This window comes from Otolemur garnettii, unplaced genomic scaffold, assembly GCF_000181295.1.
Source record: "Otolemur garnettii isolate 467f Iridium unplaced genomic scaffold, OtoGar3 scaffold00003, whole genome shotgun sequence".
Taxonomy (NCBI): Eukaryota; Metazoa; Chordata; class Mammalia; order Primates; family Galagidae; genus Otolemur; species Otolemur garnettii.
In genome coordinates, this window is record NW_003852398.1 from 34,338,325 (window position 1) to 34,351,132 (window position 12,808).

Sequence of the window (12,808 nt, forward strand, 5' to 3'; positions counted from 1 at the left end):
CTGGGGATTCGAACCCGCCACCTTAGGTGTACGTGGCTGGCGCCTTAGCCGGTTGAGCCATAGGCGCCAAGCCAAGATATGTTAAGTTTATATCATACAATCTCAGCCCCATTCCACAGAATAACTACTTTTAATAGTTTGATTTATATCTTTTTTGTATAGACCTTATTTTATAAATTACAAGTGTACTATTCTATGTGCACATATATACACACACTCATTCGCAGAGTTTGTTGTTGGCATAATTTTTCGTTACTACAAGTAGGATCATTCTATACATGTTGCTCTACAACTTAACAGCTGATTGCATGTCAGTTAGTATAGCTCTGCTTCAGTATTTTATCAGCTATGTAATATTCTATTGTGTGGATGTAGAATAATTTAACCAATTACCTTTGATCAACATGTATATTATTTCTCATTTTTTTACTCTTATAGTAATAAAGAATGTGGCAGACCCCCTTATGTGTGCTCATTGCATGCTTGTTCAAGTAGGGTAGATTCCTAGAATTGTTGCTGCTAGGTCAAAGGCTATGTGTATTAAAATTTTTTGTGCTTGCTGCCAAATTGCCTTCCAGAAAGTCTAGCAGTTTGCATTGTTGTCAGCATTTTACTCAGTCTTTCTGGGTGTTGATCTGGACAGGTCAGTGCCTGTATACTTCTCTCAAAGGCTCTTTGATTTCTTCATTCTGTTAATTTTTTCAGGTGGGATATTGTGTAGTGGTTATGTTTTTGTCAAAAAAGTCTTTATCTTTCTAAGATAGATTATAGGTTAATTAATTGAGAGGAGGGGGAGGATGGGATAGAATTTTTTATTATCCTCAAACTTTGTTGAAAAATTAAGGGAAAAGACAATAGAACCCAGAAGTGCAGAAAAACAGATGCACATAATAAAGAACAGATTTCTACATGTGACTGACGAATAACCACAGCTGGACAATTACAGGACTATCCTGCTCCCACACAGTGTTAGAGTTTTGATCTGGACCTACTGCAGAGTCTGATGACCTTCTCAATCCCTTCCAGAATCTCCTTTTTTGTTCAGGCCTCCATATCTATCTCTTTTCTGGATCTGGGATTTACTGCTCTGACCCTTGCAACCTCTTTTAACTCTCCTCTTCCATGGATACCCCTTTTTTTCCTCTCTTATGTGAGGAAGTATCTGAATGTCTGACCACAGGGCTTCTTTTTTGATTCATTATCTTGTTCTCAACTTCTCCAGGTCTCTGAGGCTTGACTTTTAGAAACTGATTTTCATTGTCTGGCTTGGTTTGGTAAAACCGGTTTTTAAGTTCTTCCTTTTGTTGAAGTTTGGCTTTTTCATCTGTAGTTCAAGGCTAGCATCTGGGCCTAGTCTCTACATTACCTCTTCTTTCAACAACCAGCAGAAGCCACTGCCTCTTCCTGTTCCTAAGCCCTACTTCCCCGTCAGACCACCCACTGAGTTCCTGTTCTTCTTTGATGCCGATAGCTCTAGCTTGCATATGACTTGCAGAGTAGTAATAATAAAGAGTTACCACTTTTTGTGGGTTTGCTAAGCATCAGACTTAATACTAAGTACTTTGTATTACAATAGACATGTATATCATCATTCTTTTGCCATCAAACTAATGGTTCTTATCCTTAAGTTACCAGAGGAGGAATCTAAGGTTCAGAGAAGTTGAGCAACTTTCCTAAGGTCACACAGCTATTTAAATAGCAGAGCTGACATTCAAACAGGAGTCTCTGACTCTACACCTTTAACCCTTGTGGTAGTTTAGAGGTAACTGAAACATTGCTCACCAAGCAGACAGGGCATTTCCTGGCTTAATGGCTTTGATGGCTTTTCTCAATTCTCTCTGTTCCAGAGAATTCTTTCTTTTCAAAAAGAAAGAAACCTGTATTGATTATCTGTTGGGCCCTGTATTGATTTTACATCCCTTCTCTCACTACAGGTTTATAACATCACGTCGCTCCTCTGCTTAAAACTCTTTACCTTGCACTTAGAAGAAAATCTAAATTTCAGACTGTGGTTTAAAACGATGACGCATGCTAACCCTTTCCTACATCCCTGACCATATCTCTAACTGCTCTCTTCCCTGCAGACTACTCTCAGCCATCCTGGCCTTCCTGCTTTTATTGGAATGCATCAGTCTTTGTCCATCTTGTGACCTCTGTATTTGACTTACTTGCAGCTTGTAATGGTCTTCCTGAAATCTTTGCCTAGTCAGCTCCTTTTGAGACTTAAGATCTTAGGTTCTTAGGAAAATCTTCTCTAATAATTCTGTCTGAAATTTCACCCCTTTCTTCCCATCACCCTCACTTACATCACTTTGTTTAATTTTATTCATAGCACTCTCCACTATCTGAAATGATCATATTTATTTATTTACATTGTTAGTTATTTTCAGTCTCATTTATTAGGTAAGCTTTTTGAGAATAGGAGGAAGTTTTGTCTGGCATATTATTCTTTGCTGTATTGCTAAGGCCTATGACAGTGCCTGGCATAGAGTAGTTCCTCAATAAATGCTTATTGAATAACTGAATGGATGAATGAATAGCAGTCAGTCTCTGTGAACAACAGTAAAAGTGTTTCCCTGAGAGGCCTGAGAAATGGCTCTGTAGAGCAGTGATTTTCTTAGTTGTGCTGTGAAAAATTTTAAAGATCATTAGTTAAATTATTTTCAAAACAGGTTCAAAGCACAGCAAGTCTATTCTTTTTTTTATTCTTTTTTTTGATCAACATCATTTAAGTGTGCCATGGAAGTTTAACTGTAGATTCAAGTGTGCTGTGAGATAAAAAAAGGTTGAAAAGCACTGCTGGGAAAAGATTAAAACATAGAGAGTGGAATCTTGATTTCTCTCCCCTTGCTTTGCAGGCCAGAGGCACCCAATGAATTCTATGATGGAGACCATGACAACGACAAGGAAAGCGATGTGGAGATTTAAGAGTTTCTAGTGATGCTGTGTCCCAAGGAGTTCCTTTTCACCTCTTGGTTGGACTGGAAGGGAAAGATGTGGCTCCCTCAGTCTTGGAGTGGTCATGCTAGGACTTTTACTGATTCTGGGGAAGGGTTTGGAGACCACATCTGATTGGAGAACCATCTGCCCCCTTCTTTTCACCCTACCAAGACCTGACATTGGTACCTATTAGGGATGAGATGTGCACAAGGATAGCTGTCTCTAGGACATGATTGCAGTGACCCTCAGAGGCCAGTCCTCAGCCCTTCTTGTCCTTTATTCCTTCCTTGTTTCCTTCCAACCCAGAGACTTCAGAGATGAAGGGATAGAGAGGACTGAGGTTGCCTTTGACATCCTCCTCTCTGGGGTTCTTCTGGCAAAAGCCTTGCCTCCAGGGCAAGTGAAGGGAGAGATTTGGAGGGGCTCTGGTTCCCTAACACCTTAACCCCAGATGATGGGTGTGAAGATGTTCTAACTTTGGCTTTATGTCCATTTTACCACTGTTTTTATCCAATAAACCAAGTTGTTATTTTTTGTACCTTTTGCCTTTCTATGACTATCAATTCTGATTAGCTTCTTGTGTATGAAGGGAGAAGGAAATAGGGGTGATGATGCATATAATAAAAACATAGTTAACATTCATTTAGCACTTAACCTATGTTAGACCCTGAGTATCTACATAGATTCTCTTACATATAAAGATTTGATAGAACATTCTGGCTAAGAGACAAACCTAGGATTACTAGCTTAAGAGAGGGAGTAGAAGATGATTTCAGGATTTTGAGCCCGCGTGTTTGGAATGGTGATGCTGGTTGATAAAGATACACTGAGAGGGTAGCACCTGTGGCTTCAAAGGAGTAGGGCACTGGCCCCATATGCCAGAGGTGGCAGGTTCAAAGCCAGCCCTGGCCAAAAACTGCAAAAAACAACAAAACAAACAAACAAAAGATACACTGAGACATGTCTTTTGCTTAGTACGCTGCCTAACAAAAAGTTGCTCATTAACTGTTTATATAAAGAAGGCTGCTCAGGCTTGGCGCCCATAGCTCAGTGGTTAGGGAGCCCCCCACATACGCCAGGGCTGGTGGGTTTGAATATGGCCCGGGCCTGCTAAACAACAACAATGACAACAACAACAAAAAATAGCTGGGAATTGTGGGGGGCATCCGTAGTCCCAACTACTTAGGAGGCTGAGGCAAGAGAATTGCTTAAGCCCAAGAGGTTGAGGTTGCTGTGAGCTGTGATGTCACGGCACTCTACCAAGGGTGACATAGTGAAACTCTGTCTCAAAAAAAAAAAAGAAGGATGCTCAATATTGTAGTAGTCATAAACACGAACCCTTCATAATCCAGCAAGGAGTATGATAAATGTTGTAGCAGATAAGGGTGGCACAGGAAAGAAAGTTCATCTCAATCCTTTGATCCTGTTTGTCTCTCAACACTGTAGCTTAAAAAGTATGAAGCTTTTTTTTTTTTTTTTGAGACAGTCTCATTTTTCACCCTTGGTAGAAGCTATGGTGTCATAGCTCACAGCAACCTCAAACTCTTGGCCTCAAGAGATCCTTCTGCCTTAGCCTCCCAAGTAGCCGAGACTATAGGCCTACCACAATGTCTGGCTCTCACCCTAGCTCAGGCTGGTCTTGAACTCCTGAACTCAGGCAATCCACCCGCTTCAGCCTCCCAGAGTGCTAAGATTATAGGTGTGAACCACTGCACACAGCTAAAGTAAGTAGCTTTTAACTTTTGGGAGAAAAAGTCCAGAAAGCTTGGCACTAAAATGAATTTGAACTGTGAACTGGATAGTTCTATGTAACTTTCCACATAATAGGCAACTGTTAAAAAGTCTGGAGCATAAGAGAGATGAAGATTTAGGAGATAGCCAGTTTGGCAGAGTCCCTGATATATATCAGGATGAGTAAATCACTTACGCTGCCCTTTAGGAATGTACACTTGAAATCTTTTGCTACCAGCGGTCAAGATGATTCAGTCCATACAGCGAAGGCTTTTATTAGTTGCCTTGTAATTTTCACACAAGGGACAGATGGTGCTGGGAGAATGGATGCAATTGCTGAGGGAGGAAATCATGTTAGAAGAACAAAAATGGGAGGCCAAGGCGGGTGGATTGCTTGAGCTCAGGAGTTTGAGATCAGCCTTAGCAAGAGTGAGCCCTGTCTCTACTAAAAACAGAAAAACTAGCCAGGTGTTGTGGTGGTGCCTATAGTGCCAGCTACACAGGAGGCTGAGGCAAGAGGATCACTTCAGCCCAAGAGTTTTTTTTTTTTTTTGAGACAGAGCCTCAAGCTCTTGCCCTGGGTAGAGTTCCATGGTATCACAGCTCACAGCAACCTCCAACTCCTGGGCTCAAGCGATTCTCTTGCCTCAGCCTCCCAAGTAGCTGGGACTATAGGCACCAGCCACAATGCCGGACTATTTTTTGGTTCTAGTTGTCATTGTTGTTTTGGCAGGCCCAGGCTGGATTTAAACCTGCCAGCTCTGTTGTATGTGGTTGGCGCCTTAGTGGCTTGAGCTACAGGTGCTGAGCCCAGCCCAAGAGTTTGAGGTGGTTGTGAGCAAAAATATCACAGCACTCTATCCTGGGCAACAGAGTAAGACTCTGCCTCCAAAAGAAAGAGCAAAGGACATATTCTTTTTGCTCATGCTTGGTTTATGTCAGTGGGAAAGGTGGTTAAACATAGGCCTTGGCAGCAATCAGACTAAGCTGATTGCTTTAGGATTGATTTAAGGGTTTAAATTTTGTATCGATTATGTTCTTGGGCAAGTCATTTCAACTCTCAAAATCCAGATTTCCTAATTTTAAAATGTTGAGATCAGCACAATCTGTCACACAGGGTTGTTAGCATTCAGAGAGAAAGTGCACGTAGAGTGCTTTAGATAGTGCCTGGCAGGGAGTAAGGCGTGGTAAGTAGTAACTGCACATGTTGGCAAAAACTGGTCTGTCCAGGTTAGAAGCCGTAACTACAGAGTATCTGACCTGGGTTTCAAAAGGAGGCGATTTAACTCCAGAGTTAGTCTGGTTCATAGTCTAGGACTTGCCTGGACCAAGCTTTTTCTTGGTGCATAGCTTTTAAAATATGGTAGCTGTCACTTTTAAAAAGGTTTTCATGTGTTCCAGTGGATTTTGCATACATGTAAACTGCATTACCCATAAAAGCCAAGCACTAAAATTTTCTGCCAAGATAATGGTTTCTCTTATGCGATTTTTGGTTCAGATAATGTCCGGGTCTAGGGTGTGAGAGTGTCCGGGTTTACAGCCACGTGGGCGCTGCATGGGAGCAGAGAAGCCTACGCTGCTCCAACCGCCAGGGGGCGGTGGCCCCAGTTGCGGCCGCGGAGCTATGTACCTCCCACTCGCCACCGCCCCCCTTCACCCACCCTCCCGGGCCTGAATGGTTAGGCCCGCGGGGCAGGTAGCGCGCTTCCGCGGCTTCCCTCCACCCTCTTCCCTTCCCCCATTGGTAGGGGCTGCGGTCCGGGCGGAAGTGGGGCAGGCGAGCGGGAGCCAGGCGTCATCGTTGTATATTCATGAGGCGCGCGCAGCCCGGCATGCTAATGAGGCGGGGCGCGGCGGCTGGCTAGGGAGCTGCTGGGCGGCGGCGGCGGCGAGCTTGGAGCTGCCGGGCGGGAGCGGCGTAGGCGCTGGTAACCGGTCCGCGCGAACCGGGACATGGAGCCGCCCGGCGGGGCCGCGGGGCCCGGCCGCGGGACCCGGGATAAGAAGAAGGGCCGGAGTCCAGACGAGCTGCCTACAGCGGGTGGCGACGGCGGCAAATCCAAGAAATTTGTGAGTGTCCCTCCCACCCTGCTCCTTCTGCCCAGCCCAGTAACCGCTCTCCAGACCCCCGCAGCCGGCCCCCTGGGACACCCGCCCGTTTCTAGGGAGCCGCCGCCGCCCCTCGCTTTCTCGTTTCGTTCGGTCCTCGGCTCCGCAGCCCGAAATCTTCCCCCTCCGGGACCTCGGGAAACCCCAGAGTCTTACCCGGCTTTTGCCCGGCAACCTCAGGGCTTCCTTCACTCCCCAGCCCGCACGTTCTGCCCTCCGCCCCCAAAGCCCCAGCCAGCTCTCAGCCTCATCTCTTCCTTCTCAGCCCCACTCCTTTCTTCTTCCTCTGGTACCCGAACACGCCTTCTCTTTCTTGGTCCCCTGTGTTTTTTGGGGTCCATTTTCTCCTCTTACCCTTACCCCTGTTTGGTATTCTCTTATTTCCTTCTCCGAAAGGTCACTTCCTTCCCCATGATTGATCCCTTTCACCTGCTAACTTTCCTCCCGCCCAGTCCCCCCTCTGGGCCCTCAGCCCGGTGTCACCTGATAATCCTTCCCCTCAGGAATGTTACCTGACTTGGGCCCTACCTCCTCTCCTCCCTTGGACATTTGTCCTTGCAATTACAGAAAGGATTTCGGCCCAGGTCCGATGGTCACTGGGGCAAGACGTTCATTTTCTTACCTGTATTTCTCTATCCAAAGAACCTGTCTCTTTGCCCTGTTGCTTATCACTTTTTAGGGGATTAGAACTTCTCTTACGATTTTGCCCCTCCTGACGCAGGATGGAGATGAATCTCTCCTATGGGGAAGAAGTTAAACTGCGAGTCCAAGAAGTTCCTAATTGAATGGCTTTTTCTACATTTCCTATGATAACGATCTCCTCAACTCTTGCCACACCTATGGCCCAAAGCTACTACTGAAGTACCTTTTCCTACCTGTAGAAGAATAAGTTTTCTTCAGATGCCAATTACTTTCAATTTCAGTCTTAAGGAATATTGATGTTCGTGTAACCCTATCATATTTCATTACCGTTTGCCCTTTCTGAATCCTCTCTCCAGGAAGCTGTTTGCTTTTACTATAAAAGCTTTGGAAAATATGAGGCACTATCCAAGAGGGGAGGAGTCTTAGATCTTAAAAATCATTTGCTAGTTGTAACTGTAGTTATTTTGTCTTTTCTTCCAGGTATTTATACCCCTGTGTTAGGATCTCTTTCTACTAACCATATGGCTTGTAATTCTTATCTTTCTTTTTCTTAGCCCAATCCCCCAACATTCTGACCCAGCTCTGTAAATTTGGGGAGAAAGCTGATAAAATGATGGTGACAGGAAGAAAATGTTTTATGACCCAGAGGATTGAGATGTGGGGCATGTTAAACAGAATTAAATAAAATAGTGACTCATCTCTTCCTACCTATTTCTGACTAGACGAAGTGCTCTTGGACTGTCCAGTGACATGCAGGCTGTCAGTAACTGCTTGTTTTTATCTTTTGAACACCTCCTCCCTCCCAAATATAGGGTTAATAGTAGTGGCACTATTAAACCCCCCTTTGGTGAGTAAAGCAACATTTCCCTATTTCTTTAGAATAAGAATTGACCCTCTAGTTAGAGAGCTTTCCTTTCAAAAGTTAAACTTTAGGGCTCATATCCTTGTCTTTCTGTATCTTTTTGTTGTGATTTTGTTTCCATGGGTACTGTTTGACCTTCCTCACCCAAATTTTAGCTTTGCTGCTGATTTGTAGTGACCTTTGTGACTTGTAAATGTTTCAGGTCTTTAGTACAATTTTATACGTGCTTTTATTTTATCTAACACTTGTGTGTTTTCCAGTTTGTGAAGTCTTCTAAGTATGTGGTGCTGTAAGGTGAGAAACCTGAAGGAAGTGGACTCCTTTTCACCTGTTTTTTGGAATGTCCATGGAGTCTTGCATATGCTTAGAGGATTTGGCTCAGAGTTGTTGGGTTGGTATTTGCTTTAGAAAGGGTGGAGCTGAACCAAGTTCTCTTTTTTCTTTCTGAGGTGCTGGTCTTAACCCCTAACCTACTGAATTTTTAAATCCTAGTTAAAAAGTTAGTGAAGAGAATTGCATTTAGTATCTAGGGAATTGGAAGGTTTCTAGGAAAGTAATGCTGTTTAACCCCTTTATTGCCAAGTGTAACCTATCTCAAGATGTCAAAATATTCTGTCTTTGCTTTTTTTATGAGAACTCTGTGGAAATGAGAGATGAGGAGAAGCATTGCAATTCACTTCTGTTTTTGTGGTGTATGTATATGTAGGTGGGTGGAGTGGGTGAGACTGCTGGTGTGTTTTTGTTACCCATGGCTTAGTTTTCTTGAACTATATAGACTAAAATTGAACTCAAAGCTCTTTTGCCTACTTCAAATTTTCTAAAGGTGTATGTCCTCTAGAACTCAACATTAAGAGTGTATCAGTTTGAACTGAGTGTACCTGCAGGAAGGTTGTTTGCATTTGCAAGGTATAATCCCTTTAGCTGCTATATACCTTCCCCAGCTTATGCAGGTTCTAAGTACAGATCAACTGATGAGAACACAGAGCTCAGCTCTTACCCTATGAAGCATCTTGTGTGGAAAGTAGATGGAGTCTAAGTTTAAAAAGTACTTGGGCATTGTTTTTTAAAAAATATGATTGTTGAGGCAGTGCCTGTGGCTCAAAGGGGAGGGTGCTGGCCTCATATGCTGGAGGTGGCGGGTTCAAACCCAGCCCTGGCCAAAAACTGCAAAAAAAAAAAAAAAAAAAAATGATTGTTAGAGATGCTGATGTGCGTGACTGAAGCCTGGCTACTTATTCCTCCTTGGTTCTTCGTGAATCAGTCTTCTCCTGGGTCATGAGCGTATCCCTTCTCCAGCATTATTCCAGTTTCTTTCAGAAGTCCTTAAGATGAAGGGAAACAAAAATTCTAAGTAAATAGAGTGTTTTTGACTTTTCAGCAATGATGGATGTGAGTGTCAAATAGGCTGATTTCTGTTCTGAAATACATGTAAGGGGAATAAGTACAAACAGGATGTAAGGATGCTGCACAGTATTCCTGCAATTAATAGACACCATGCCTTCTTACACGATCCAGAAATTGATACTTTTTTTTTTTTTGAGACAGAGCCTCAAGCTGTTCCCCTGGCTAGAGTGCCATGGCATCACAGCTCACTACAACTTCCAACTCCTGGGCTCAAGCGAGTCTCCTGCCTCAGCCTCTCAAGTAGCTGGGACCATAGGTGCCCACCGCAACGCCTGGCTATTTTTTGGTTGCAGCCATCATTGTTGTTTGGCGGGCTCGGGCTGGATTTGAACCCACCACCTTAGGTGTATGTGGCTGGCGCCTTAGCCGCTTGAGCCACAGGCGCCGAGCTGGGAGAATACTTTTTAAATGTTTAATTTTGGATGCCTGGGAAATTATTTTCATGTTGCAGTTGCACACTCATCTAAAAGCAGTGTTAAGGGCGGCCCCTGTGGCTCAAAGGAATAGGGTGCTCGCCCCATATGCTGGAGGTGGCAGGTTCAAACCCAGCCCTGGCCAAAAATAAATAAATAAATAAATAAATAAAGTCTATTAAAAAAATAAAAAAAATAAAAGCAGTGTTAAGAGTGTAAATGTTTAGTTGTAGATCCCTGTCCAAAATGAGACAGATAAAGAATGGTAGGTGGAATTTTAAGCAGGTATTAGGAAACACAGAGAACATGAAAGAAGTGGAGTTGTTAGTACAGATTTCTGCTCATCTCCTCTTTTCTTTTTGAGACAGAGTCTTACTCTGTCACCCCAGGTAGAGTAGTACCATGGCATCATAGCTCACAGCAACTTCAAACTTTTGGGCTTGAGAGTTCCTCTTGCCTCAGTCTCTCAAGTAGCTGGGACTCTAGGTGTTCCCACTAATCTTTTCTACTTTTGGTAGAGATGGGGTCTCACTCTTGCTCAGGCTGGTCTGGAACTCCTGAGCTCAAGCAGTCCACCCCCCTCAGCCTCACTGAGTACTAGAATTACAGACATGAGCCACTGCACCTGGCCTGCTTATCTCTTCTTAAAGAAGGCATAAACTTCCATCCAAAAGTTCCCAGAAAACTAAGAAATAGAGAGTCTTGTACCAGTTGTGTTTTTTAAAAAAAGATCATAAACATAGGGATTATTTAGTTTGGAAAGGAGGAGGGGAGGCTACAGGAATGTTAGTGAGATGTTTGAGATGACAGAATGATAGCTTAAAAATTTCTGCCCTAGGCTTGGCACAGTGGCCGATGCCTGTAATTCTAGCACTCTAGGATGCTGAGGTGGGAGGTCAGAAGTTTGAGACTAGCCTAGGCAAAGGGAGACCCTGTCTCTACTAAAAATAGAAAAAGCAGCAGAGCTTGGTGAAATTATCTATAGTCCTAGCTACTAGGGAGGGTGCAGCAGGAGAATCGCTTAAACCCAGGAGTTTGCGGTTGTTGTGAGTTAGGCTAAGCCCATGGCACTCTAGCCTGGGCAACAGAGAGACGCTCTGTTTGATGAAAAAAAAGAAAAAAGAAAGGGGGGCAGTGCCTGTGGCTCAAAGGAGTAGTGGGCTGGCCCCATATACTGGTGGTGGTGGGTTCAAACCCAGCCCAGGCCAAAAACTGCAAAAAAAAAAAAAAAATTCTGCCTGCTTTGTTTTAAAGACATTTTGTGGATCTACTTGATAATATTATCTGTCCTTGTCTCAAAGAAAATTCTCTGTCACAGGAGGTGAAACCGAGGGAGAGTTGGTAAATATTGGGATACTTTATTTTAAAAGAGCTGAAAATTTTATGAACTGTAAATTACATTTATTATAGCAACTAAGAAAATAGTAATGTGAGAAATGGTGTAACTTTGTTGATGGGCATATGGGTCAGAATTAATTTTATTTCTTGTGTGATAGAATAACCTTTTGTTTTCCTCAAGGCTCCTCAGTAGTTTATTAATGGATTACCAGTTATTCTTGGAGTGTTACATCTTCTGTGAAATATAATAGAGGTTTAAAAGATAAGGTTATTGCCTGGTGCAGTGGCTCATGCCTATAATCCCAGCACTCTAGGTGTTCAAGGCAGGTGGATTGCCTGAGCTTACAGATTTGAGACCAGCCTGAACCAGAGCGAGACCTCATCTTTAAAAAATAGCTGGGGGTGGTGGTGGAGGGAGTGCAGTGGGGAGAGGGGGTGGTGCCTATAGCTCAAGTGGCTAAGGTGCCAGCCACATACACCATATTTGGTGGGTTCAAATCCAGCCCAGGCCTGCCAAACAACAATGATAACAACTAAAAAAAAAAATAGCCAAGCATTGTGGTGGGCGCCTGTAGTCCCAGCTACTTGGGAGGTGGAGGCAAGAGAATTGCTTAAGCCCAAGAGTTGGAGGTTGCTGTGAGCTGTGACCCCTTTGCACTCTACTCAGGGCCACAGCTTGAGGCTCTGTCTCAAAAAAAAAAAACAAAACATAAAAATAGTTGGGCTTTGTGATGGGCGCCAGCTCCTTGGGAGGCTGAGGCAAGAGGATTGCTTGAGCCCAAGAGTTTGAAGTTCCTGTGAGCTGTGATGCCATGGCACTCGAACACTGAGAGTGAGACTCTCAAAAAAAAGAAAAGATAAGGTTATATGTAATGTGTAATTTAGAAGAGTAAGTTAAAATCATGTTTATTAACAAGAAATACTACCTGTTAAAGAGAAACAAAGGGGGGTGGCGCCCGTAGCTCAAAGTGTTAAGTCGCTGGCCCCACATACCAGAGGTGGCAGGTTCAAACCCAGACCCCAGCCAAAAAAAAAAAAAAAATAAGAGAGAAACAAAGGGTTTGTGTCTGCAGATGGTAGTTTTCTTCCATTTTTTGTCTCAGTAGCTGAAATTATTCTTGGCTACAAGAACTATCTCCGTTTTGAAACTTTGTGTCACTTAAGTGTTTTTCTTTTTCATGTTGAGCCTCCTATCCTCAATAATTTGTTTGAGGCTCAGCGCCTGTGGCTCAAGTGGCTAAGGTGCCAGTCACATACACCTAAGGTGGCAGGTTCGAATCCAACCTACTCCTGCCAAACAACAATGATGGCTGCAACCAAAATAGCTGGGCGTTGTGGTGGGCGCCTGTGGTCCCAGCTACTTGGGAGG

At 43.7% G+C, this 12,808-nt stretch overlaps 2 protein-coding genes across 2 annotated transcripts in view; both read left to right on the forward strand.

The window, feature by feature from the left end:
• Positions 1–3,478, forward strand: part of HDAC3 (histone deacetylase 3) — a 19,797-nt gene extending 16,319 nt beyond the window's left edge. Inside the window, exon 15 of the mRNA XM_003782100.2 lies at positions 2,859–3,478. Coding sequence (XP_003782148.1) covers positions 2,859–2,928 — 70 coding nt within the window. The 3' untranslated portion in view covers positions 2,929–3,478. The remainder of the gene's footprint in view (positions 1–2,858) is intronic.
• A 3,000-nt stretch (positions 3,479–6,478) lies between these two features.
• DIAPH1 (diaphanous related formin 1) overlaps positions 6,479–12,808 on the forward strand; it is a 120,007-nt gene continuing 113,677 nt past the window's right edge. Inside the window, exon 1 of the mRNA XM_012806933.2 lies at positions 6,479–6,741. Within this exon, the coding sequence (XP_012662387.1) occupies positions 6,625–6,741 (117 nt within the window). The 5' untranslated portion in view covers positions 6,479–6,624. The remainder of the gene's footprint in view (positions 6,742–12,808) is intronic.